Raw genomic sequence first — 24,236 nt, 5'->3', positions numbered from 1 at the left:
AAGTGATGGTAAAACAGCTTGATCACAGCAATCAACTTGTCGGGGACTCCATAAGATTTTAGTATTTTCCATAAGGTTTCACGGTGGAATATATAGTGCTTTTCTGGGCCCAAAGCACTTTACTGTCACATTCCCATTCCCCCCATTCACACACTGAGAGCAATGTGTGGTTCAGGGCCTTTGACACATGGGCAGACAGGGCAAGAAACAAACCTGCCATCTTCAATCAGAGGTCGGTTCCACTCCCTTTGCACCTCGTTTGTCCCCCAAAGTCTCAGTAACTCATGTCTAGTTAAGAGAAAAGTGCATTCTTAACCTTTGCATTTTAATTAGATGTAAGTCATATCAGGGGGTTAAATTGTGGCCCATTGGTTGGCGCCTGTGCCACACAGCCAGAAGACTCCAGTTCAAAAGGATGGAAGGTCGGGTTCTGCCAGAGCAATTTTCCCTAAACAAATCTCCCTTGATTGCTTGAGCACTTGAACTCCTCCCCTACAGTAAGGTGGCAATTCAAGGTGGGGCAAGATTTAATGCAGGATATGGTGGCTGTGGTGCAGAGCAGAGTGGTCGACCTCTGTTTAGGCCTGGTCCCACAGGATTTGACGGCCATATCACGGGTAAAAAATTTGGAGAATCTGCTAGAGGCACTTAGACGCATGTTCATGGAAAAGCAGTGATACAGACGCGGAGTCCATTCCACTGCCTCTCCACTGCCAGAGCACTGCTTAATCTCGTGTAAGCGCGTCCTCCCATGCTCAGCCGCTAAACTGACGCTGTAAGCAGTGTGACTGGCCGGGGAAATGGCCGTGCTACAGCCATGCAAGAACGCGCAATTTGGGCGTCCAAGTGCGTGTGCCGGCATTCGGTCCACGGCCTGATCGCGCACCGGCACTGCTGTTGCTCTACTGTTCCACAGCAGTTGCACAGCAGTACCACTGGTACCACACGCAGTCACTGGCGGTCTCAATTTTTGTGCAGTTTAAAAATTCTTTCTGCATGTAACAGCGGCCAAATTTTGTACTGCATGTATGCGCGTCTGTCTCGGCGGTCTACTGCCAACAGCGTCAGGGATGACATTTTTTTCCGTGCTCCAGCCATGACATGGCCGTGAAAGCCAGAGGGACCAGCTATTTAGGAAGTTTGGTTCCCTCTCTACCCGCTTCTGGGTCGAAGTGTTCTTGGCCAAGAGACTGAAGCCCAAATTGCTCCTGATAATCACAGGTTTGGGCCTTCTAAGAAGGTAGTAAAGCAACACAGTAAGTATACACTATTTATCATTTGAAATGTAAAAATCCTTCTCCATAAGTAATTTAAATGGCCTCTCTTGTTTGATCTATGTTATTATCCTTACAGGAAGTCCACTCCCCTACCACTTAAAAGTGGGCTAAGGAGAATCTGTCAAACACTTTGAACATTCGAGGTGGGGGCCAGCGGGCACCACATGCTTTCATTGAGGTATCTGATTCGTCGGTTTATAACTTGAATAACTTTCACTCCTTGACTGCATATATAGAACTGGACAGAGTGAGTGTGATGTCACCCATACGCCTTACCTTGATATCCAGCGAAAGGGAAGCCAATTCAGTCGCCATTTTTCCCTGATACAGACGTCGCCAACTGCAGTGATTGGTCCGGTTTGGTCAGAGTCAAGGTTTCTATGGCAATTACTGTCACCAATCAGGAGTTAGCTTGTTTGAAGTCCACTCCCCTCCTCCAAACGCAAGCTCATGAGAATCTGTCAAACTCTTCGAATGTTGGAAGTGGGGGCACAGTACAACTCTGTACTCATTCTTTCATTGAGGCATCTGATTGTTCAGTTTATAACTTCAATAACTTGTACAACAGAAAAACATGCAAAAAAAAATGAGGACTATGAAGACCATGTTAGAAAAAAGGTGATTATTTTGATAAGTAGAATGACTGAGTAACAGCTCTTTATTTCTCTATAAAAGTCTAGTTTGGCTTCTTGGAACCAGCTGGTAATTGTTGTTTGGAACACCAAAGGGGAGGGGTCAATCAGTCCAGTTTTCCAATACAGTTTGAATCAGGGCCTTCTCTCTGGGTAGTGAGTGTCGTAACCACTACGCAACCATGCAGCTTTTGTCATCTTTCAGCATAATCAAACCAATTTAAAAAATATAGTTCCACTCCTAGTTCTGTCATTCTGATTCTGTTGTTCTTTGACCATCAATCGTCACATTTTTGGTAATCTGCTTTATGGTCTTCTATCCTTCTTCTTTAATTTAAATGAGGACTGGTGGATGTTCAGCCTGAGCCTCTGCAGATGTTTTTTTTAAAAACATCTTTAGCTAGTACCCCCTAAAACTGGTTCAAATGTTAAAAGTAGATATATTTCCGTGGGTTTTGAATCCTTAGAACAAAGAAACATGGTTGAAAGACAAACTTTGAAAAGAAATATAAAAAAAGTCTGCAACAGAAAGTTAAAACATTTGAACACTTTTATTATTAAAATATTCACCTACAAAATGGCCTATAAACACTATTTACATGATAGCAAACAGTAATGCCTGTCCAGGCAGAGTACAACTCTGTACACAGAAAACTTTCTGGACTGTTGGCACTGGAGAGGATGAGTTTGTGGGGTGTGGTAAAAATATCTGTTTCCTGTTGACTCCTCAACGAGCAGCGTAGGGAGGTGTAAGGAAATGACCCTGAACAGTTGAAGCTTTTTTCCCTGAGGGGCAAACCTGCAGCGGGACCACAGATAAAACCCTCTCCCAATGTGTCAGCATGGACATGGAAATGAGGTATATAAGGTTTCTTATGCTGCTTATGTTTAATTTGAACGGACTGTATGTGACTGTGAGAAAAATGAGCCCGAAAACGTCCAGAATGATGTGCATCAAACATCCGCTGGTTGCTCAGGTGGAGATGCAGCCTTAATGGGAGACGGTTTGCTTCTTTCATTGGGTTGTGAGACAGTTTCTCAGCACAAAATAAGCAGATAATTCAAGTAGATTATTTACATCAAAGTTGGAGTTCAGAGATTTTTGCTGTGACAGCTGTAAAAGTCGTTATTTCTGCATCCAGGAGCTCTGCAGAGAGAAAAAAGTGAAAAGAGGCTTTAATAATAATACCTTTTAATGAGATGTATTCTTCTACTTTGCCTTTAGGGGCACCAGATCAAATCAATCTAATCTTCTCCTCTGTATTGTCCTCACTCACACCAGCCACCTACATGTCTCTACATCCATGAACCTCCTCTGTGGTCTTCCTCCAGAACTCTTTCCTGGTTTCTCCATCCTCATCATCCTTTCACCATCATCATCACTGTTCCTCCTCTCATCCTGTCCAAACATCTCCATCTGCTTCCCTGATCTCCAGAACATCTACCATGATCTGAACCTGTGATGGACTCATTCCTGATCCATCCTGGTCTCTTACAAAGAGAACCTCAACATCTTCATCTCTGATACCTCCAGCTCTGCTTGCTGTCTCTGTATCAGTCACTAAACCAACAACATGTCTGCTCTCACCACAATGTTCTACACTTTTCCTTTGGTTCGTGATAACTTCGGTCCTCTCAATCTTCCACTTTGTCTTAACCTGCTCCTCTGCACACTTTCAAACTTCTTCATTTCGCAACTAAGTCTCGGTATTCATTCAGCAGCAACCCTTTTGCAGTCACTGATTTCTTTCAGATTACAGCATCTGCAGATGATGTCTCATGGATGTTAATGAACTGGTGTAGGACCCAAAAGGCATGAGACCAGACATGGTGGCATAAACTTAAATATTTAAAAACTTAATCACGACCTAACACCCCATGAACTCAGCAACAATGTGACAGAGCAAATGACCTGACAATGAATAACTCAGAACCAGACACTTCTAAATGCAGAAGACAATTAGCAAAAATGAAAGCAGCTGTGAGTGAATGTGATCATGAATGTGGAGTGGCTGTGACAGGAGGGCAACTCAAAACAGAACTTGACCAAAGGATTATTTCTGAAGATTTATTTTTTAAATGTAAGCTTTTTAGCACCAGAGCTTAAGTGTTTATGTTCTTTGATTTACTGTATTTTTTAATTGTTAATGCAATCAACATAATTCCAGATTTGCAGGCTAGCACCACTTTTCTCCTATGAAAGAGCACTAAAGTTGACCTAAATATAAGAAAAAAAATGGTAGTAAAATTGCTTAGAAATCCCTAATTCATAAAAAAATTGCAAAAATATTTAGTGTGCTGCTAATATATCATCTAAACTCCAAATTAGCCAGAAAAACCTTAGTAGATTCCAAATTATCCAAAAAAAGCTGGCTGTTTGCTTAATTACTAGCAAAACTCCAGAATAGCGTAAGGTTCCTCACTAAACTAAATTAGTCAAACCCGTTAGCCTGTTGCTAAAATAGAAGCTAAACTCTAAATTAGCTGTTTTTCTCAGAATCTACGGGAATTAACATGTTAAAGGTTGAAAAGTTACAGCATGTTAAAATGTTTGTGTTTAAGCGTCACCGGCGACGCCTCAGGTGTTAAAGGGTTAACCGTTATTGATCAAGTTGCAAAGAATTTAGAACAGAGTTTTTATTTACAACTTGAACTTAACTAGCTTAGTGCACACCTCACAGATGACATCATGTTTTGTGCTTTTCCCTCCACTTTTAACTCCCTTTATGCTCCTCCCCTTTCTTGGAAAATGTCACTTCCTTCTCACCTCAAAGTCTGCCCTGATGCCCCTCCTCCCCTCTGCATTTACCTTGGACTATCTCATTCAGAGTTTTTCCTCTAGCTCATATCCCAGCAGGGGGCGTGACCCCGGTCAACATGCAGCATCACACCTTCAGCCTCCGGCTTTAAACTCGCCACCCTCTCCTCCTTTAGGATCTCTGCTCCTTTTTCCATCTACTCCATGATAAATATTCATATAGATAGATTGAAATGAGATGAGAAAAACCAACCTTTATTGTTGGTTATTTGTTCTTCTAGCTGTTAAGAAAAAACACAAGTAATCATCAAACCGTGAAGAGTTCAGAAATATCTTCATAACTTAGTGAAGAAATGGTCGAGCTTACTCCGACTTTTGCTGGGAAATATCTGTTCACAGATTTCTCTATAACACACATCCTGCTGTACTTTATATATTCTTTTATACCTGTCGGAACAAAAAAAAACATAATGGCTGCATTTGGACCTCATCCATCATCGTATGAGCAAGAAAGACCACACTGGGTTTAATGGACTTACAGGTAGTGGCAGGCTCCCCCCTCCCACACGGGCACACTCCTGGTCTCCGAGTAGAGACGGGTGCAGGGGTGTGGCATCCGCTGGCATGCTGCAAAACAGCAGGCACACCGCAGGGAAAGGGTTCGTGGTCAAAAAAGGAAGAGCACTTGAAGAGTACCGGTAGGTTAAACCCCCCGTTCTGCCCGATGGGTGATTTTAACCCCTGTGCAGTCCTAGGTGTGTTGATGTTGGGAGGGGGGTCATTTGAGCCCCACAAAACAGCGCGCTGAACTTTTTTTTTTTTTTTTGAATGATTTTTGATTTTCACTTGTGTCTGTGGCAGACATAAAATCCTGTCCACCTTCATCCACATTTGTCATGGGACGGATAACACTCTAATCTTAGGCTGGGGTCATCTGGACCCCATAAGAGAGCACCAGGGTTAAGTCAGGAATAAAAAAAAAATTGACAAAAATGTTTTGGTAGAAAACACAAATTACTTTTTCTCAGGTTATTTTTCACGTTGTACGTCAGGGGTTGCAGTTTATGAACAATGTAAATCAGGTGTGTCAAACATCAATCACACAGGGGGCCAAAATCCAAAACACACCTTCGGTCGCGGGCCGAACAGGATAAACATTTATTGAACACTAAAACTACATTTTTAAAACTTTGAAAACTTAACTTTTTAACATGGACCGAACCTTGGGACGCAGCCAGTACCGGTACCCTAACCCTAGCCTGATCCACGTCTGGTACCACGTCCAGAACCAGTATGGATCTGTGTCCAGTACTGACTGTCTGGTCCCTGGTTAGGGTTAGGGTACCAGTGCAGACCACATCCCAGTACTGGTTTGTAGCCCAAAGGTAGGAGACCCCTGATTTAATGGGAACAGCCAGAATGTCAAAAAACGACGAGTTGGGGACACCCAAAACTTGATGTGGAGGGGTCCTTAACCAAACATCAGTGTGTCATGACTTGGGAATGAGAATCGGGCCGGGTCTTGACTTTGACATGTGTTGTAAAGCGTGTTTCTACACAGTGTTGTTTATAGTAACTTCTTCTTTCACTTTCAGCTTATCCCTTTTGGGGTCTCCACAGTGTAACAGCACCCACTGTTTCCCATCAGTGATTTGGCAAAGTTTTTACGCCGGATGCCCTTCCTGACACAACCCTGTACTTGAGGGGCACAGGGACCCAGTTAGGCAGCAGCGTCAAGGGTCTTGCCTAAGGACCCAATCCGGGTGGGGATCAGTGGACAACCCTGGGAATCGAACCTAGGGCTCCTGTGTGTCAGCCCTTCACCTAGCCCACTGATCCACCCAGCCGCTAGTGTTGTTTATAGTAAGAACTTGTATTTTCTTAACTTACTAAAGTTTAAAAATAACCAATGATTAGTGAGTTTTGCATGTTCAGTCGAGATGAGGAAACATCAGTCCAATCCACAAACAGTTAATTAAACACTAAAGACAACGGAGAAAATGACTTTTTTTTGTTTGTTGTTCTCCTTCAAGTCTCTGGTTTATCACACAACAATCTAAATAAAGAGCTAGAAAATCCACAACTCTTTGATATTTATCTGGAGGAGCATTTTTTGGAACATTTTCCTTAAAACAGCCAGTGTGAATGTAGAGCATGAGTGGAGGGCCACATGAACGTACACAGTTCACAGTGCCTGCCTTTGAACCCGGGCGTGCAGCTGCAGATGAAGGTGCCGCCTCGGTTAACACATGTGCCTCCGTTGTGGCAGGACAGACGGCGGCAGTCCTGAGGCCAGTCTGAAACACAGCAGCTGCCATTAACCTCTTTGGAGGAGACTGAGTTTTATGTTTCAGGCTCTCTATTCCATATTGTCCACAGCTGATACCATGTGTTGATGGCCTCCAGCTCTCTAGTGGCAGATCAGCTGGAATCACTTACACAACGAGATGTGGCTTCTATTTAACCCTTTAACACCTGGATTCATCGTGTGAATGGTTGCAAAGTTACAGTATATCAAAGAACATAAACACTAGAGCATTGGCGTTAAAGGGTTAAAAGAAAACAAGATGCCAAAGACCTACCAGGCTTTGTTCTCAAGCTCTCCTCTTGAATCTCTAATGCAAGGCTGATTCTATTCGTTGTTTCTTCCATCTTTTCTAATCTGATTGGTGGATCTGGTTCTGCAAAACAAGACAACATTTTCCAAAAATCTCACTGACGAGTTCAGAAATCACGATATCAAAGTTGTACTTCCAGTTGTTCAGGCCGCAGCTTGAGAAAGGACCGTATTGCAAATGAATCTCTGGGATGTAATCCAGCTGTGACTCCTCTTTTGTTACTCATTCATGCTCTAAGTCTGTACCGAGAAGAAACCTGCAGAACTGACCTCCAGACGCGCTGGAGAAACACTGAGTCTGCACTCACTTCAAAGTGAAGTAAATAGTAGTCACAGAAATGTGTAAAAACACTGTTCCTCCCCAACCAAAGGTTTATGTTTAATGTCTTTTCAATTTTGCTAGATTGTAGTGAGAAACAGTAAAGAGACATATAGCCTCCTAGGTGGAACAGCTGCCATTCAGAATAAAAAATAAAAAGAAACAAGATATTTAGCATCACCTGCGAAAATGCAGGTGTGAGACATGCAAGTTAAATAAGGCTGCTGACAAGGATGGTAGCTGAAAATGCTAAAACTGATAGCTAAAAACACTGAAACAAATAAAGGCCAAATTAGCCAAATCTGGAAAAATGTCTGATATTGCCAAAACAGCTGGCATAATGCTAGAAGATTAGCTAAACTCAAATTTGCCTAAAGAACTTTAAAAAAAGGTCTAATTTTGACAAAACAACTAGCATTCATTCATGTCTACTTTGTCCCTTTCAGGGTCACGGGGTGCTGGAGCCTAACCTGGCTATTGATAGATGAAAGCGGGGTTCACCCTGGACAGATCACCAGTCTGTCGCAGGGCCTCAATCACACACACACATGCACACCTAGGGAGCAATTTAGAGTCACCAATTAACCTATGAAGCATGTTTTTGGACGGTGGGAGGAAGCCGGAGTCCCCGGTGAAAACCCACGCATGCACGGGGAGAACATGCAAACTCCACACAGAAAGGTCCCAGTTTGTGTTTCTGTTGCAGGTCCCCCAGCCGGGATTTGAACCAGAGCCTTCTTGCTGTGAGGCAAGAGCGCTAACCATTGCACCACCGTGCAGCCATTTCAGTTAGCATTATGCTAAAATATTAGCTCTACTCCAGATTTGTCTCGAAGTGTAAAAAAAATCCTAAAAACTGTTTAAATTAGCCAGAAACAGCTAGCATGATGCTAAATTAAAAGCTACATTCCAAATTACCTGTAAAAAACCCATTAATTGTTGAACATCTTAAAGTTTTAATGGTCTCTAACTAAAAGTTCATAGAAGTTCATAAGTTTCAAAGTGCAGAAAGTTTTTGAAGGATTTGAGCAATTTCTCATTCATTTCCTATGGGGCATATTGTGCGAAATGTTTCAAATACTATAAAGTTTATGAATACCAAAAGTACACGCAGTAATGTCCTGAAGAAGCTGAACGTTTTGATACCAAGATTGCTGAAATCACTGAAAGTGTGACTGAGATTTTATGAACTGAAAAATGCATGGAAAGGAGCAGGAGGATCACTATAGAGTGAATGTTGTTAAGCATTCACACAAAAAGCATTCTATTACACACTACAGTTTTAACACAAATAATTCAAAAAAAAAAAGTTTAGGTTAACGTCCCATCAAATGTCACACATTTGGCCGTGTGACATTCAACCCCTCCGGAAGCGGTGAACTGCAGTCTCAGCTGCCCTCAGAAAACACTCCTACAAAAACACTCCTACAGTTCAAGCCCTCAATCAATCATGGGAATCACATGGTTTGCTGTGGTGACCCTGAAAAGGGAGCAGGCAAATACCAAAGAGGGCCATGACCAGACCATGGATTCAACCCACGACCTCCTAGCATCAAACACTACTACATTGTGTCACCTGTTTTAAATGATTTCCACTTTGAAAGAAACTTGGCTCATTTTGTACACATGCTCATATTCAGACACTTTTTCGTTAATATTTATTTATCCTGTGTTTGATCCATTTAGTTTTGTTTCTGTTCCATCTCAGCGTTTCTCTAAAGGACGGTGATAAGTTTGTCTTTACCTGGCTTCTCATAAACCAGCTCTTATTCTGGTCTCGTATGTCAGTGGAAAAGTAACCTAATTAGACCTCCAGGTGTGCTTCAGACTTACTGGTTCGATGTCGAAGAGTTTTTCGAGGCAGGTGAGTAAACTTTGCTGTTATCTTTCCTCTTCTGTCAGCCAATTCTGTGAATCTGCAGAAAGGGACACGAATGCTTAACCCTAACAGTAAAACTGCAGCTCATGATGTTTTGCTCTGGTTGGTACCTGAAAGAGTCGTCTAAGTTCTCTGTTTCTGCTGGACCTCCCGGGTCTGGCATGAGGGATGAAGTACCTGGACGTTCACTTGGGGTCTGCTGACCAGTCACCGATGGCCTCTCCCTCCTCGCCGGTCTGACCTGCACAGGTACTTTTTCAGAAACACAGAGGAACCTTTCAGCTTCAGAATCATGACTTAAACTTTGACTCATATTCAGTGTCTGAAGCAGTCTACATAGTGCGATTTTGGTTATGTGGAAGGTTGTCTCACGTGTAGCGAAGGCTAACTGCTGCGGCGTGCTGTAGATCTGCTCCTGTCCTGTGTTTTTGACCGCACTGAGAGCCACGTAGTAGTTGTGTCCCGGATTCAGCTCACGGATCGTAAAAGATCCCAGTTTCCCGTTTGGCAGGAAGCGACTCTTGGTGTTCAGCCCTTTGGTCACATTGATCACAAAGCCATCCGGGGCGTCTGTTGAGTGGCGACTCCAGGTGATCAGCGCTGAGTTGGGGGTTACACGTGATAAGGACAGGTTCTGCGGGGCAAGAGGCCCTGAGAGGCAAGACATGGAATCAGATGGTGGCTACAATGGCTCTAAAAACTCTCACTTGCTGCAGTTGTGATCTTAGATGTCTGTACTCTGTAAACATGACAAATTAATACCTAGTACTTTTCCACAAGGAGCCAAAAACAAATAATGTTTTCAAATGAGAACCAAACTAAACAAAGGCGCATTTTTGAAGCTTTAACACCTGAGGTGATGTCGGCGACACTTAAACACAAAATCTTGACAGAATGGTCTCTATTATTCTGCCAAGAGACAGGGTGGTCTCTAGTCCTCTGCCTAGAGACAGGATGGTCTCTAGTCTTCTGCCTAGATAAAAGATGGTTTCTAGTCTTCTGCCTAGAGACAGGATGGTCTGTAGGCGGAAGGTGGCGGAAGGTTACAGAAAAATGTCTGCTGCTTTGAAGGTTTTATTGGGCACAGTGGCCTCCATCATCTGGGAGATGTTTGGAACTAGCAGGACTCTTCCTAGAGCTGTCCAGCCATCTAAGCTGAGAGACTGGGGGAGAATGGCCTTGGTCAGGGAGGTGACTAATAACCCAATGGTCTCTATGTCAGAGCTCCAGTGTTCCTCTGAGGAGAAAATATAACCTTCCAGAGGGAACCATCTCTGCAGCACTCCACCAATCAGGTCTGAATAGCACAGAGGCCATACAGAAGACACTCCTTTGTAAAGGGCAGATGTCAGCCTGCCAGGAGTTTGCCCAAAGGGACCTGAAGGACTCTCAGACCATGATAAGCATAATTAAGTGTCTGCCGGGTATTATGTGAGGCCAATATCATACAGTGAAGCACAATGATGGCAGCATCATGATTTGAGGGTGTTATTCAGCAGCAGGAACTGGAAGACTAGTTAGGAAAGATGGAAAGCAAACTGCAACAAGGTAGAGATATATCCTGGATATAAACCTACTCAAGAGCACTCTCAACCTCAGACTGGGGTGACACTTCCTCCAGCAAGACAAAGACTCCAACCACACAGCCAAGTTTACAAAGGGGTGTCTTCAGAACAACTTAGTGAATGTCTCAGAGTGGCCTGGACCTGAAACTGAGTAGACATCTCTGGAGAGGTCTGAACATGGCTCCTATCCAGCCTGATGGAGCTTGAGAGATACTGTAAAGAGGAAATGTCCAATCTGCCCCAAAACGGTTTGCCAATCTTATGACATAACATTCTCGACAACTTGAGGGTATAATTACTGCCAAAGGTGCATAAAGAAAGTATTGGGCAAAGGCATTGAATGCTTATGCACATGAGAAATCTCAAGTTTTATTTTTTTTAAATATATTTGCACCAATTAAATAATGTTTTCACATTGTCCTTTTGGGGTGTTGTGTGTAGAATTTGATCCATTTTGGAATAAACTGTAAGATAAAAAATGTGGAAGATGTACTGTTTTCATCGCTCTGTTTCTCTGCAGTTCTCCAGGCTGATGGCATGAATCCCACTCTGCCCGATCCTGGTTTGACTCTTATCTGCCCCGGAATTGCCCCAGCTTGTCCTTTTGCCTGTCCAGTAAGAAAACCCCGCTTCTGGATTGACTCTTGGAGCTGGATCAAAGGCTGTGGATTGGAGGGGGAGATTGCTGTAGGAAGAGGGTGTTAAACTTCTACAGTCTTCCGATTCAAGCCTCCCGTCACTGGACACAGTGGAACGTGCTGCTCAAACTGGGGCCAACCACCCCAAAGCCCCACCCCCCCACCCCACACACCCCAGCTGTGTCCAGCCTGTTCAGAGCTGCCAAGAATCTGCTCAGTACTGCCCCCTTCTGTGTGGGGTATCTGCTTTAATCCCCGTCTACCTTCTCCGTATTTTATGAGCTTTCTGTTAGTACTAATAGTTGTGCGTGTTCTTAGACCAGCCTTTAAAAAAGCAGGAGCTACATAATTCCATTCAAAAGACTCTTCCCCTTTTCTGCTAAACCTCTGATGAATATGTTTGCACAGCAGTGTGGTGGTGCTCAGCTTTAAACATTGAAACTGCAGCATTATTCAGTGTGAAACAAGCTCCAACAGTGATGCAGCGTACTTGTCCAGAGCTGCAGCGGACCCGCTGAGTGGCTGGTGGAGGGAAACTCGTCTGGTCTGGTTCCACTTTGAGTTACCACGTCCACCGTGTACATCTGACCCGGTCCCAGAGAACTGTGGAGCACAAGCAGACACACCAGAATTTGGGTTCCCGGTCAGCTCATTCCCTCCACAAGGGTGCCCTCTGCTGGGGCAAAAGTGAAGTGCAGTACCTTGAGGCTTTTCAGGAGCAAGGCAAGTTTATTTGTATAGCACATTTCATGTACAGAAACAATTCAAAGTGCAACATCAAAATGAACAATCTAGATAAATAGTTAAGGTGTGATCATTAAAATAAGATTAAAAACAAGTAAATTTAAAACAAACATAGATAAACAGTGCAGATGCAAACTTTTGAATACATATTAATCAAATGGAACTGAGAACAGGTGAGTCTTTAACCTGGATTTAAATACACTGAGTGTTTCAGCAGATCTAATGTTTTCTGGAAGTCTATTCCAGATCTGTGGAGCATAGACGCTGAATGCAGCTTCTCCATGTTTAGTTCTGACTCTAGGAACTGATAAAAGACCGGATCCTGATGACCGGAGAGGTCTGGCTGGTACATACTGGGTCAGGAGGTCAGTCATGTATTTTGGTGCTAAACCATTCAAAGCTTTATAAACCAGTAACAGAACTTTAAAGTCTATCCTCTGACAGACAGGTAACCAGTGTAAAGACCTCAGAACTGGACTGATGTGGTCTACTTTCTTGGTCCTTGTGAGAACCCGAGCAGCAGAGTTCTGAATAAGCTGCAGTTTCCTGATGGATTTTTTTGGTAGTCCTGTAAAAACACTGTTACAGTAATCAAGTCGACTAAAGATGAAAGCATGCACTAGTTTCTCCAGGTCCTGCTTAGACATCAGATCTTTAATCCTTGAGATATTTTTGAGATGATAATAGGCTGATTTAGTGACTGCCTTAATGTGTTTATCAAAATTTAGGTCTGTGTCTATCACTACACCCAAGTTTCTGGCCTGGTTGGTAGTTTTTAGTTGAATAGATTGAAGCTCTGTAGTGACGTCTAACCTTTTTTCTTTAGCCCCAAAGACAATAACCTCAGTTTTGTTTTTGTTTAATTGAAGTAAGTTGTGACACATCCAGTCATTAATGTCCTCAATGCATTTACCTAGAGCCTGTACAGGGCCTCGGTCTCCTGGTGTCAGTCTAATATATATCTGTGTGTCATCTGCATAGCTATGGTAACTAATGTTGTTGTTCTTTATAACCTGGGCCAGTGGGAGCATGTAGATGTTAAATAGAAGTGGTCCCAGGATGGACCCTTGGGGCACTCCACATGTAATTTATATTGGCTCAGAGGCTAAGTTACCAATTGACACAAAATATTTCCTGTTTTCTAAGTACATTTTGAACCAGTTTAGTACTGGCCCAGTGAGACCCACCCAGTAGTACAACGTGATCGAAAGGATCAAGCAGCATCTCCCAGTGGACACAGGGAGCTCTCTGGAGCTGTGTGGACTGTGTGCAGTGCAGAAGCTTACCTGAAGGTATATTGACTGGTGCTTGTGTTGAGCACAGCAGAGCGAGCCTCACTTCCATCTAGTGGCGATAGAGACACGTGCACCCGGTTGATGGCTGCATGATGGGAAGCTTGAATGAGCCAGCTCAGCCAAACCTGAGAGGACGACACATTAAGCACCTGCAGCTGCTCCACTGGTGGTGGTCCTGCAACACAGATGCACAGCGAGTCTGAGAAAGTGTCACGAGTCTCACCTGAAGGCATTTTTGAGCAGTTTTCAAGCTCACTGGTGCGAATGAGAGCAGTAGCAGGCTGGCTGGTGTCATTGCTGTTCGTTTTGAACTTGAGGGAGACTGCAGAGATGTTGTAGAGCAGGCCGGGCTGAAGGCCTCGCAGAACGTGGGTGGACTGATGATGGTCCAGGTAGTCCGTTTTGGTGCTGCTCTGACCCAGCGGAGCGTAGGTCACGGCAAACATGCTGATGGGGCTGAGGGAGGGCTCCGGCTCGTCCCAACAGAGCTCCACCTCCCGCTCCTCCACACGCAGCACGTGGAGACCGTTTGGAGGTAACAGGTCTGGAAAACGAAGACATCCTCACTAGTGTGAGCAAAGGGTACAGCATGAAGACGCAATGCACAGAGCAGCAGCAGGAACTCACCTTTCTTGCAGTCTTTGCCAGTGAGGCCGACTTTGCAGACACAGTTGTAGTTTCCCTTCCTGTCACTCCAGCAACGGCCACGGTTTCCACAGGGTTTCAGTACACAGGGGTCCTCCACTGCAGGCAGGAGGGGGGACATAGTTGATGCCTCCAGTCAAGCTTCTCTATCTGTTGCAGTGTTCTTGTGAATTGAATACAAACTTAAAACAAAACAAGTTCAAATCAATTTCAGGATCTATTTTAGGTACAGTACATCCTTTTTAAACACCTCTACATCTATGTGTTTACATAATCAGAAATTAGGGCCGGGAATCGATTCAAAAAGTGAACTAATTAATCGCAAATCAGGAAAAAATTTATCAGGGTTAATCGGCATTCATTTTTTTTTTTTAGTTATAGTATTTGCGATCCCCTTATTATCTGCAAATAATCATAAAATGAAAGTATACACAAAAATGTAAATTTAGAATGTTTATTTTTTACCCTTTGGAACCTAGAGTCTAAAACTGTTTTTTTGTCTACTTTGAATTCTCTGTATTTTCATTTTGAAAGACTACCTGCTGCTCATTTGGTATCATTATCAGCACAACCTCTCCTATGTGATGTCCTACTTTTCTATGTTATAATCACAGACGACATAAAATTATGCAAAAAACATAAAATTCTGTTTGAAAAAATGCTGTGGAAATCCCAAAAATGTTTAACAAATACAATGTTTGCTATGTTTTACAACATAGAATGAAATTTGTAGGTGTCATTTGATCAAAACAACAAGAATAAAATTTGTCTACAACCTAATGAACATTCTTTTGAGTGAAAATTAAAAAAATCCAGGTTCAAGTAACACCATGCAGCCCAAAAAATAGCAATTTCTCTCCCAAGAGCACTGCTGTCTATTTGACATTTTTCCTGGAATTTTATTTTTCTTTTTTTATCCAGCTTTATCATTTTTTTCTCATAAACTTTCTTTATTATGCTTGTGAAAAATAAGAAAACAACTTTTTGGGAGGAGTTTGATCCAGCTGGATTCCAGGTCGGCTGCTAACAGGTGAGGGCGTGTCTTCTGAAGTGTTTGCCTCACGCGTTGGGAGTTTCCTAATTTTTTTGCCAGTGCTTGTTATTGTGGAAAATTCATGTAGGTCTCCATCCCAAAATAAAATAATAGTCAGTTTCCTCTTTGGATTTCTCATAGCAGACAGCTCTGTTCCACTCCGGCGTTGAGCTGCTTTTCTCCTTCAGAATCTGCTGGAATTATTGTTTTAACAATTAAAAAATCCTCACTCTCCTGCCCGGGGTGTCCTGATGCCAGGTGTAACGGTATTGTGTCGCTAAAATAGAAGCTAAACTTCAAATTTTTTGAAAATTATTATAAAAGATGAAAACATAATCTATGAATATATTTAAAGGCTTGTTGCTAATTTACTTAAAAATTTGAAATTTGATGAATTTCTGATTAATTTCCTTTGGGGCATATTTTGCTCAATATTACAAAAACTATAAAGTTTATGAATACCAAAAAAAAAAACAGTAATGTCCTGAACAAGACTACTGAAAGTGTGATTGAGTTTTTACATGCTGAAAAATGTACGTAAAGGAGCAGGAGAATCACTAATGTGTGAATTCTTACTAAATATTCACACAATTCACACAATTAAGGTTTAGAATGACCTGTTCTGAAGTAAAAGAGCCTTCAGTCATTCATACTGGAGTTTTAAAAGAATGAAAAACCAAACAGAAAATAAAAAATAAATCTTAGTTTGGTAAAAAAGGACTGAAAGTAATTGACAGGAAAAAACAATTCTCTCAAAGCTCTGTTGACCTCAAATGGGAAAAAAATGAAAAAATGTCGTCATGAAAAGAAAAACACACGAAAAATGGAGATGGAAGAGTACAGTGGAAATTCACTTACACATTTGGCACTGCTCTCCAAAGAAACCGTCTTTACACAAACACACGTAACTCCCTCTGTAACCTCGACACACCCCTCCGTTCAGACACGGGCCGGACTCACACTCGTCCTGCTCTGCACACACAGATTCACACGTTGGTATTTTTGTCTCCTGTAGGTTATTGCTTACATTTCATTCCAGCAAAGGTTAGAATTAAGAAGAGCACCTAGTTCGCAGCTCTGGCCTCTGAAGCCTGGCCTGCAGTGACACAGATAGGAGCCCGGCTTGTCCTCACACGTCCCCCCGTTCATGCACGGCTCTGACAGGCATTCATTTATGTCTGAAGGGAGGTGAAACAGACACTAAATATATATCAGTGGGTGTGAAGAGGTGTGTTTGTGTGAAGAGTTGACCTCAGCATTACCTAAGTGGCAGCGGTTTCCACTGAAGCCGTCCCTGCACGAGCAGAGAAAGGACCCGATGTTATTCTGGCAGGTTCCGCCGTGGAGACACGGCTGTGACAGGCACTCGTTGATCTCTGGAGGAGGGAGTGTGATGATCAGACATTGCTGCAGGAACTGCAGTCTCTGTGTGCGTTTCTGTGAGCTCCAGACCTTCACAGACAGGTGTCTGGCTCCACTTTCCCAGAATGCCGCAGACACTCGTGGCAGTCCTGGGAACAGACGTGAAGCCTGAATGGCACACATACACAGCCACGGAGCCGACTGTCGTTGAGGAGAACTGGACCTCAGCGTGCTCGACTTGTGGAGGTGGCCCGCAGCCCGGTTCTGGAACGGATACAGGCAGACGGACTGTGACAGTAAGGGGGCTTAACCCTCTAACACCTGACGTTTAAACACAAAACCTTTAACATAGTGAAAGGTAATTCCAGCAGATTCTGAAGCGAAAAAGTGGCTCATTGAGCCGCTTGTTTACAAATAAAAAGTTAACATAAATCAAAGAGCATAAACACTGGAGCTCCGCTGTTAAAGGCTTGAGCGCATTGGGAACATACTCATGCCAACAGAGATGCTTCCTCCTAAAAAAAACTCTAGCATGTTGTTCATGCTTGTGTGGTGAGTCATCAGGTCTGATCAGGTCTCACGTTATTTAGATTCTGGAGCTTTTCTGTAGGTGAAAACACTGAGATTATCTCCACACAGGAGGAAGGGATCTCTGCCTCTGCCAACCTGAGCTGAGGACATGCTTACCTGCCGAGCTCCTGCTCATTTCACAGTGCCTGCCGCTGAAAGCTTCCATGCATTCACACTTATATTTTCCTATGTAGTGAAAGCAGGTCCCTCCGTTCAGACAGGGACTGGAGGCACAGGGGTCCGGCCTTCCTGGAAGAACCAAAGCAAGTTTGAAGTTCAGAGACGTGAGAAGGATGTGAATGTTCAGGTGGGAAGTGAGCGGAGGGGGTGGATGAGGGTTGGTCGGTGTTAGGCGGGGTTTCATTTATCAATTTCACGCCAGTTATGGATCATAATACCGAGAAGGAGGGTGTAAGGGCAGGGAACGCCAGTTTAGTTTAGTAACCAGCTATTGTTTATATTTTATGACTGACTTTCTGTTTTTGTACAATTACCAGTGTGAAAGCCTAATGAGACAATTGTTTTGTGATATTGGGCTTTATAAATAAAATTGAATTTGAATTGAATGTAGAAACAGTTTGGACTCTTTAAAGTTTGGATCAAGTTTACGGAGTGATGGAAGAAAAGTACTTTACAAATATGATATTATGGTATTTTTTTAAGTGATTTTTTTTTTTACTTTTGCACAACATTTTGCAGGTTACAGTGGGGGAGGGGAACAGGACGTGAGGATGTTTAGCTGGGCACAGAATCATTGTTTGGAACTTACCTACTTCACAGTGTTTTCCAGTGAATCTGTAGGGACACGCACACCTGTAGCCCCCCGCCTCCTCTTTACAGGAGCCTCCATTGCGGCAGGGGCCAGAAGCACAAGTATTCAGTCTAACTGGAGAGAGACAGTGAAGGGGAATCCTTGAGGCAGAAAGTACTCACCCCGTTAATCACACAACATCAATCATTTCCACTCAAATGCAAATAATCATTTACAGAAACAGCCCAGAACTCTGACAGGTAGGCCTGTCAGCGCTGCCTTATTTCTACCATCACCCTGAAGGTCTAATGCTCCTTTCATCAGAGTCTACCTTTTTCACAGTGCTTCCCCCAGTATCCATGTCTGCACTCGCAGGAGTAGCCCCCGTCCCGTTCGTAGCAGTAGCCCCCATTCAGACATGGAGAAGAGTCACAGACCGACTGGGGCTGTACTGAAAAACACAAACCGAGACTTGACTGTGTTCTACTGATGCGGGACACACAGCAAATCCTCCACATCCATAACAAACCAGAGATTTACAAAGCTCCCATCACATTACTGTTATAACCCGATAACGGCCACAAAACCTGTTCAAAATAGATCCAAAGACGCCACAGAGCTCAGTTCAGACCTCAAGCTCCTACCATCTGGGTAGAAGTCCTGAAGGTCGAAGTCTGCTCCGGTCTGACACGTGCACACGAAGGTCCCGCCGTACTCCAAACACGTACTCCCATCAGGACAGGGCCTGCTGCTGCACAGGATCTGGGTGACTTCTGACAGACAGGGGGCAATGCAAGAGGGCGCACCAGAAACACTGCAGACTTTTTCCTCTTTGATGGAATTCAACGTTTTCTGAACCTACCAAACTGACAGAGGTCCCCAGTGTAGCCGGCAGGGCATTCACAGGTTCCAATGCTGCCCACACAGACACCCCCATTCTGGCAGAGGCAGTGCCCTGCAGAAACACAGAAGCACAGGCTGGAAAGCAGGTATATTGGACAAGGTGGTCACTATTGACGACATTCAGAATGATAAATCAGTGTCTGCAGCATTAGTTCACGTCATTTCTCCTCCCAACGGGGTTCAAAGAGGAGAAATGAGCCGTCAGCGTGCAGCACATCCTCTCTGAACAATTTGTAGGAATGTTTTGGTTTTCCTCTCCCTGCTAATTGCAGCAGTGGATCAAAGGCAGCATGGCGGCCGCATGGCGGCGGCAAGGCGGCTGCATGGCTCCACTCCGTGCCTTCACTTTGAAGTCCCGGGAGCCCAGAGGAGGGTAGGATTTTCTGATGATATGGAGCATATTTTGTGACCAAAATGCATTGCCCCAGGGGCAATGCATGGATTGTTAATTCGCAAAAGCCACTTTCATTGGCCACCTGTGCAGCTCGGCTCCTTTCATCTGGGAGCCTGATTATGCCTCTGATTCTCGCCACTTTCTCCGTCTTCCAGGATCTCGCTCCTTTTTCCACTGTGCCTTCCAAGTGAGCCAAGCAGGAAAACATTTAGGAGATTTAAGAGTCTGTAAAAGGACTGATGGTTAATGTAGACTGAGGTGAGAAGTAGTGTGCATGTAAAACACTTCAAACTAGAAAAGTTGCATTACCTGCGATAATGCTAGTCTGAATGCTTTTTGCTGAAAGTCATGAAAATACTAGCTTAACTCAGAATTAGCCCCAAAAACCTCAGTTTTTCCAAATTAGCCAAAAAAGCTACAATGTTGATAAAACATTACCTTAACTCTAAGTTTGCTCAAAAAATCCTACTAGTTCACAGATGATGATCTTTTTTGCCAAGAGAAAAAAACCCAAATTCAGATTGTTTCAAGTGCGCAGTTCTTGGCATTTGTAAACATTACAACTCAAATGAACTGCAACAATTAAATCATTTCTCTTAGGTTTTGACAGCTGGATGTCATAAACAATCTAAACTGAACCAATTTAAAATATTTAGAACTGACTTACTCGTCCAAATAAATAACAGTAACACAGGTGAAGTGCAGTATTCTTCAGCTGCCAGTTCTTTATTCATCTAGGTTTACATTTTTTTTTCCAAAAATAAAAAATAAGTATCTTGGTTGTTTTTAGCATTTAGCTAAAGCTTTTAATATCCGACCACCGTAGGAGGAGCAGGTCGTTTCTGTCACCTCAGACTGGTGCTAAATAAATAAAATGTTAAATATTAAAAATATTAAATTATTGAACACGTATTGAACGGTTCAGTTTTATATTGAAGATTGTTGCATCCCTAGTAGAAACCAAACTAGCCAAAAACCTAGCACATTGCTAAAATACTAGCTTAAATCCACAGGAGCCCAAAAAATCTCTTTGGATGCTAAATTAGCCAAAATGTTGAAATTTTGCTAAAATATTAGCTAAACTCAAAATCAGCCTTTAAAACTTCAGTAGCATTAATGTGAACCATAAGATGAACGTTTTGATACCAAACTTGCATAATTTGCAGAAAGTGCACAAATATCTGAATAATTACAGGGGGAAAAAAATGGCAAAATTTGCATACTTCTTTGATAAAAGGCAACATTTCAAAAAAATCTGTAAAATTTAAAATAATTCATAAGTAAAAGAATAAATGTCCTAAAGATCCTGAATGTTTTAATTGCATAAATTCTAAAAATGCCCCATTCCTTTTCAACAGGGCTGAATAATTGCATAAATTGCATAAAATCTTAAAAACCGTAAAAAATCCAAATACCAAAAGTACAAGCAGGGTTGAACTGAACATTTTGATACCGAGATTGCAAAAATTCCTGAAAGTGTGATTGTTTTTATGAATCAATAAACCTACGTAAGAATAAATGAGTAAGAATAATAAAGAGAAAGAGGATCACTATAGTGTGAATGTTTACAATATATTCACACAATGATTGAAATAGTTTTTAGCAAGGAGCCAAAAGTGCTGAGTTGAAGAAGTTTCCCTCAGAAGCTCAGTTTGGTCCTACAGAACTCCGGATGATTGAAAAGTGGTTTGACATTTTTTACTGTAGCTGTTCAGGCACAGCTGCACTATTTTACAACTCTAAAAAGTGATGCTATGGCATGCTTACAGGATGCAGCAGCGATGTAAAAGTATGCATACCTTAACCCCTGTGTCTGAATTAATACCAAGAAGCAGCTTTGACTCATAAACGGGCCGATTCTAGTCTAGACAAAGCACTTCCTTTTGTTAGTAAACTAATAAAATGAGCTGTAAAACAATTATTTATAGGATCAAACTTCTGGTTCCCGTCGTAAACTTGGCGAGGTTCTGTTGACTTGGATAATTGCAACATCTTCCAACCCAAATTCCTGTGGTTTCGCACAGCTCCTCTTCAAATGGCCCAGTCTGCTCCTCACCTGCCCCGCTGCCTCCCCCCAACCCAACCACACCCCTCAGAAACCTCCTCTCATCACCACAACCCACACAGAAAAGATTGCCATCGCAATCTCTTAAAGGTTTGTCAGACACTTAGAAAACTTAGAAAGAAGCTGCACTTTACCTGCTCGGTTGTCTGTCGCAGAAGAATTGTCTTTTGGCATCATCAACTCTGAGAGAAAAGGAGGGAAAAGTCAGTTTGAAGCATCTCTCGTCAGACTTGAAGGCTCACCGCTTTTATTCAGCATTTCAGAAACAATTGGGTTCTCCTCTCAGCTTACAGCTCTGAAACACACAGACTGCAGGAAGATCCACTGAATGAACTCCTGATGTTTATGATTCCTGCAGTAGAAAGTTCAGGTGTGACATTCCATTCATCCTTGCTGTACTGATGTATATAGTGACATAATAGTCGAGAAGAGAAGACTTTGTGAATCACCATACAGTGCAGTATGAATACAATCTGACATTTCCATCAGAATCCATGACCTTCAGTCCTGAAGGAAGCAGCATGCTTAGAAGAGACGGCATATGTCGCCCGTTGTTTGATGACAACATGAGTGGAAATGATGTCAGAGCTTAAAATCACTCTAAATCTGACATGGACTTCTCTAACTCTGAGGTTTGGCATAGACTGATGAGTTGAAAGTCTGATAAAAAGTGACCTTTAGAATCAAGTTGCATTTAATAATATTTGACTCACACAGGTTGTTTGATTAAACCACAATATTGTGCTCTGGATCAGACAATAACAAACCCAGACTCGACCAAAAATTCATTCAGTTTTAAAACTTACTTTAAATTTTAAAATGTGTTTTAAATATTTTAGACATTTCAGAAGGGAAAATAAGTGTTTGAAATGGTGCAAAATATACAAGAAAAGTATTTCACTCAGACTGTGTGCAGACTGTTTACAGACTGTGTGCAGACACTGTGCAGACTGTGTGCAGACACTGTGTAGACTGTTTACAGACTGTGTGCAGACACTGTGCAGACTGTGTGCAGACTGTGTGCAGACACTGTGCAGACTGTGTGCAGACACTGTGCAGACTCTTTAAAGCAGACGATTGTTGTTCGACACACAGAACCAGACAGCAAGAGGTGGACTTCTGGGTAAAGTTTCCTTTAAAAGGTAAAAATGGTAAAAATCAAAGAGACAAACGGTCAAATCCATTAAATGAAACACAGACAACTACACCGGAGTTTTTACTTATAACACATGACATAAGCAAAGGTCAATGTAAACAAATCATAACATGTCCAGATGTGCTCTGGACAGAAAACTGTTATCTCAATCTTGCCCAACATGTGCAAACGCCACAGAGCAGCTCCATACAAAAACCTGACTCCAGCTGCCTGGTATGGTGGTGGAAGGATGGTGATCTGGGCTTGTTTTGAAAATTGCAATACTTTAGGAACAAAAGGGAAGTCCTCTGTCTGATGAGGTCAAAGCAGAATGCAACATCACAATTTGGCAGGTAAATAAACCAGGCAGGTCTCCAATCCCATCTGTCAAAAAGTATGAACCAATGCCAAGCATCCTCACATTCCTGAGACACCTGCAGACAGGTATGGGTAAGAATTCACTATGGTGGAACTAGGTCAAATACATCAACATTGGGAAAACAACATCCTCCAAAAAAAGGAAAAAAAATCCAGAGAATGACACTGAGATCAACGTCCACACTCCCATCTGTTAAACAGTCAGGCCTGCTTTCTGGCTTCCTGCCACACTCAGACAATGAGGAGGAGTGAGGACTCTCATTTCTTTACTGGGAACCTTTACAGTAAAAATGAGAAGGTATGAAGGCTGTTTGTTAAAGATGAGCAGCAGGGATCTCTTTCACAAAGGCAGGAAGGTCAGTCCTCCGCAGGAAACGAATGTAATCTTTCACTCGGTTTAGATCTGAAGTCAAGCACATGATTACTGGTAGACATGTGCAGAATAGACAGTTCAACCAGATCACCATCACCCCCAGAGTGAACTGAAACTCAGACAGGCTGCATGAAGGATTGACTGAGGCAGCACTACAAAGAGGAGGGCCAAAAATCCTCCACAACAATGTGACAAACTCACAGTACCAGGAAAAGAAATGATGTCTGTACAGCAGGGGTGTCAAAGTCAATCACACAAGGGAACAAAATCCAAAACACACCTTAGGTCATGGGACGAACAGGAGAAACATTTATTGAACACTCTAAAACTACATTTTTAAAACTTAACTTTAAAACGTAATTATGAACATTACCTGTGATAATGCTAGTGTGAATGCTGTAAGATGAATTTAGCTGCTGAAGATGCTAGTGCTGATAGCTGAACATGCTGAAACTGATAGCTAAAAACACTGAATGCAATTTTAACTCAGTCTTGAGATCTACGCACAAATCGGGCACACACTGAGCACGTGCTGAATGTTCAACCTGGTTCAAGGTGCTTCCACACCGGCCAGGTACGCGGGTTTATGAGCGTGCGTGGTATCCACTCCTCAGAGACTTGGTCTTCCACTCTCAGCAACTCACCAGGAGAACATGGAGATCTGAGGCTTCATCTGCTTATGCTCTTTTTATTAGTTTATAATTTTTCCCTAGGAAAACAGACAGTTTGATTTAAGGGGCAAAAAGAAATCATTATTGGCCTTAAAATACCTTTAATTCATTTTGATGAAAAAAAAATTGAAAAAAAAAAATGAAATTGTGACTTTAAAACTGTGAATTAAATTGAATCGTTACATCCCTAATAAAAAGGCAGGAATATTCCATTCATCCATCCATTTTCTTG

The 24,236-nt window shown here is 42.6% G+C and overlaps 1 protein-coding gene across 7 annotated transcripts in view; it reads right to left on the bottom strand.

The window, feature by feature from the left end:
• Window positions 1-2,454: 2,454 nt before the first annotated feature.
• The window catches only part of sned1 (sushi, nidogen and EGF-like domains 1), a 41,269-nt gene continuing 19,487 nt past the window's right edge, over window positions 2,455-24,236 (bottom strand). For 3 of the 7 annotated variants that reach the window (XM_024259117.2, XM_036211709.1, XM_036211710.1), the window contains 23 exons: window positions 21,582-21,629; window positions 18,948-19,040; window positions 18,730-18,858; window positions 18,417-18,536; window positions 18,104-18,220; window positions 17,452-17,583; window positions 16,855-17,028; window positions 16,665-16,778; window positions 16,467-16,580; window positions 16,261-16,374; window positions 14,352-14,468; window positions 13,981-14,268; window positions 13,716-13,899; window positions 12,176-12,288; window positions 9,855-10,133; window positions 9,593-9,734; window positions 9,437-9,519; window positions 7,250-7,348; window positions 6,848-6,964; window positions 5,207-5,294; window positions 5,035-5,114; window positions 4,921-4,948; window positions 2,455-3,056 (listed from right to left, as the gene is read on the bottom strand). In XM_024259117.2, coding sequence (XP_024114885.1) covers window positions 4,923-4,948; window positions 5,035-5,114; window positions 5,207-5,294; window positions 6,848-6,964; window positions 7,250-7,348; window positions 9,437-9,519; window positions 9,593-9,734; window positions 9,855-10,133; window positions 12,176-12,288; window positions 13,716-13,899; window positions 13,981-14,268; window positions 14,352-14,468; window positions 16,261-16,374; window positions 16,467-16,580; window positions 16,665-16,778; window positions 16,855-17,028; window positions 17,452-17,583; window positions 18,104-18,220; window positions 18,417-18,536; window positions 18,730-18,858; window positions 18,948-19,040; window positions 21,582-21,629 — 2,771 coding nt within the window. In that variant the 3' untranslated portion in view covers window positions 2,455-3,056; window positions 4,921-4,922. Of the gene's footprint in view, window positions 3,057-4,920; window positions 4,949-5,034; window positions 5,115-5,206; window positions 5,295-6,847; window positions 6,965-7,249; window positions 7,349-9,436; window positions 9,520-9,592; window positions 9,735-9,854; window positions 10,134-12,175; window positions 12,289-13,715; window positions 13,900-13,980; window positions 14,269-14,351; window positions 14,469-16,260; window positions 16,375-16,466; window positions 16,581-16,664; window positions 16,779-16,854; window positions 17,029-17,451; window positions 17,584-18,103; window positions 18,221-18,416; window positions 18,537-18,729; window positions 18,859-18,947; window positions 19,041-21,581; window positions 21,630-24,236 lie in introns of those variants that run through there. The other 4 variants (XM_024259118.2, XM_024259119.2, XM_024259122.2 and 1 more) reach the window with 4 other exon arrangements.

Source organism: Oryzias melastigma, linkage group LG4, assembly GCF_002922805.2.
Source record: "Oryzias melastigma strain HK-1 linkage group LG4, ASM292280v2, whole genome shotgun sequence".
In the NCBI taxonomy this organism is placed as follows: domain Eukaryota; kingdom Metazoa; phylum Chordata; class Actinopteri; order Beloniformes; family Adrianichthyidae; genus Oryzias; species Oryzias melastigma.
This window is presented reverse-complemented; position numbering and strand designations above follow the sequence as displayed.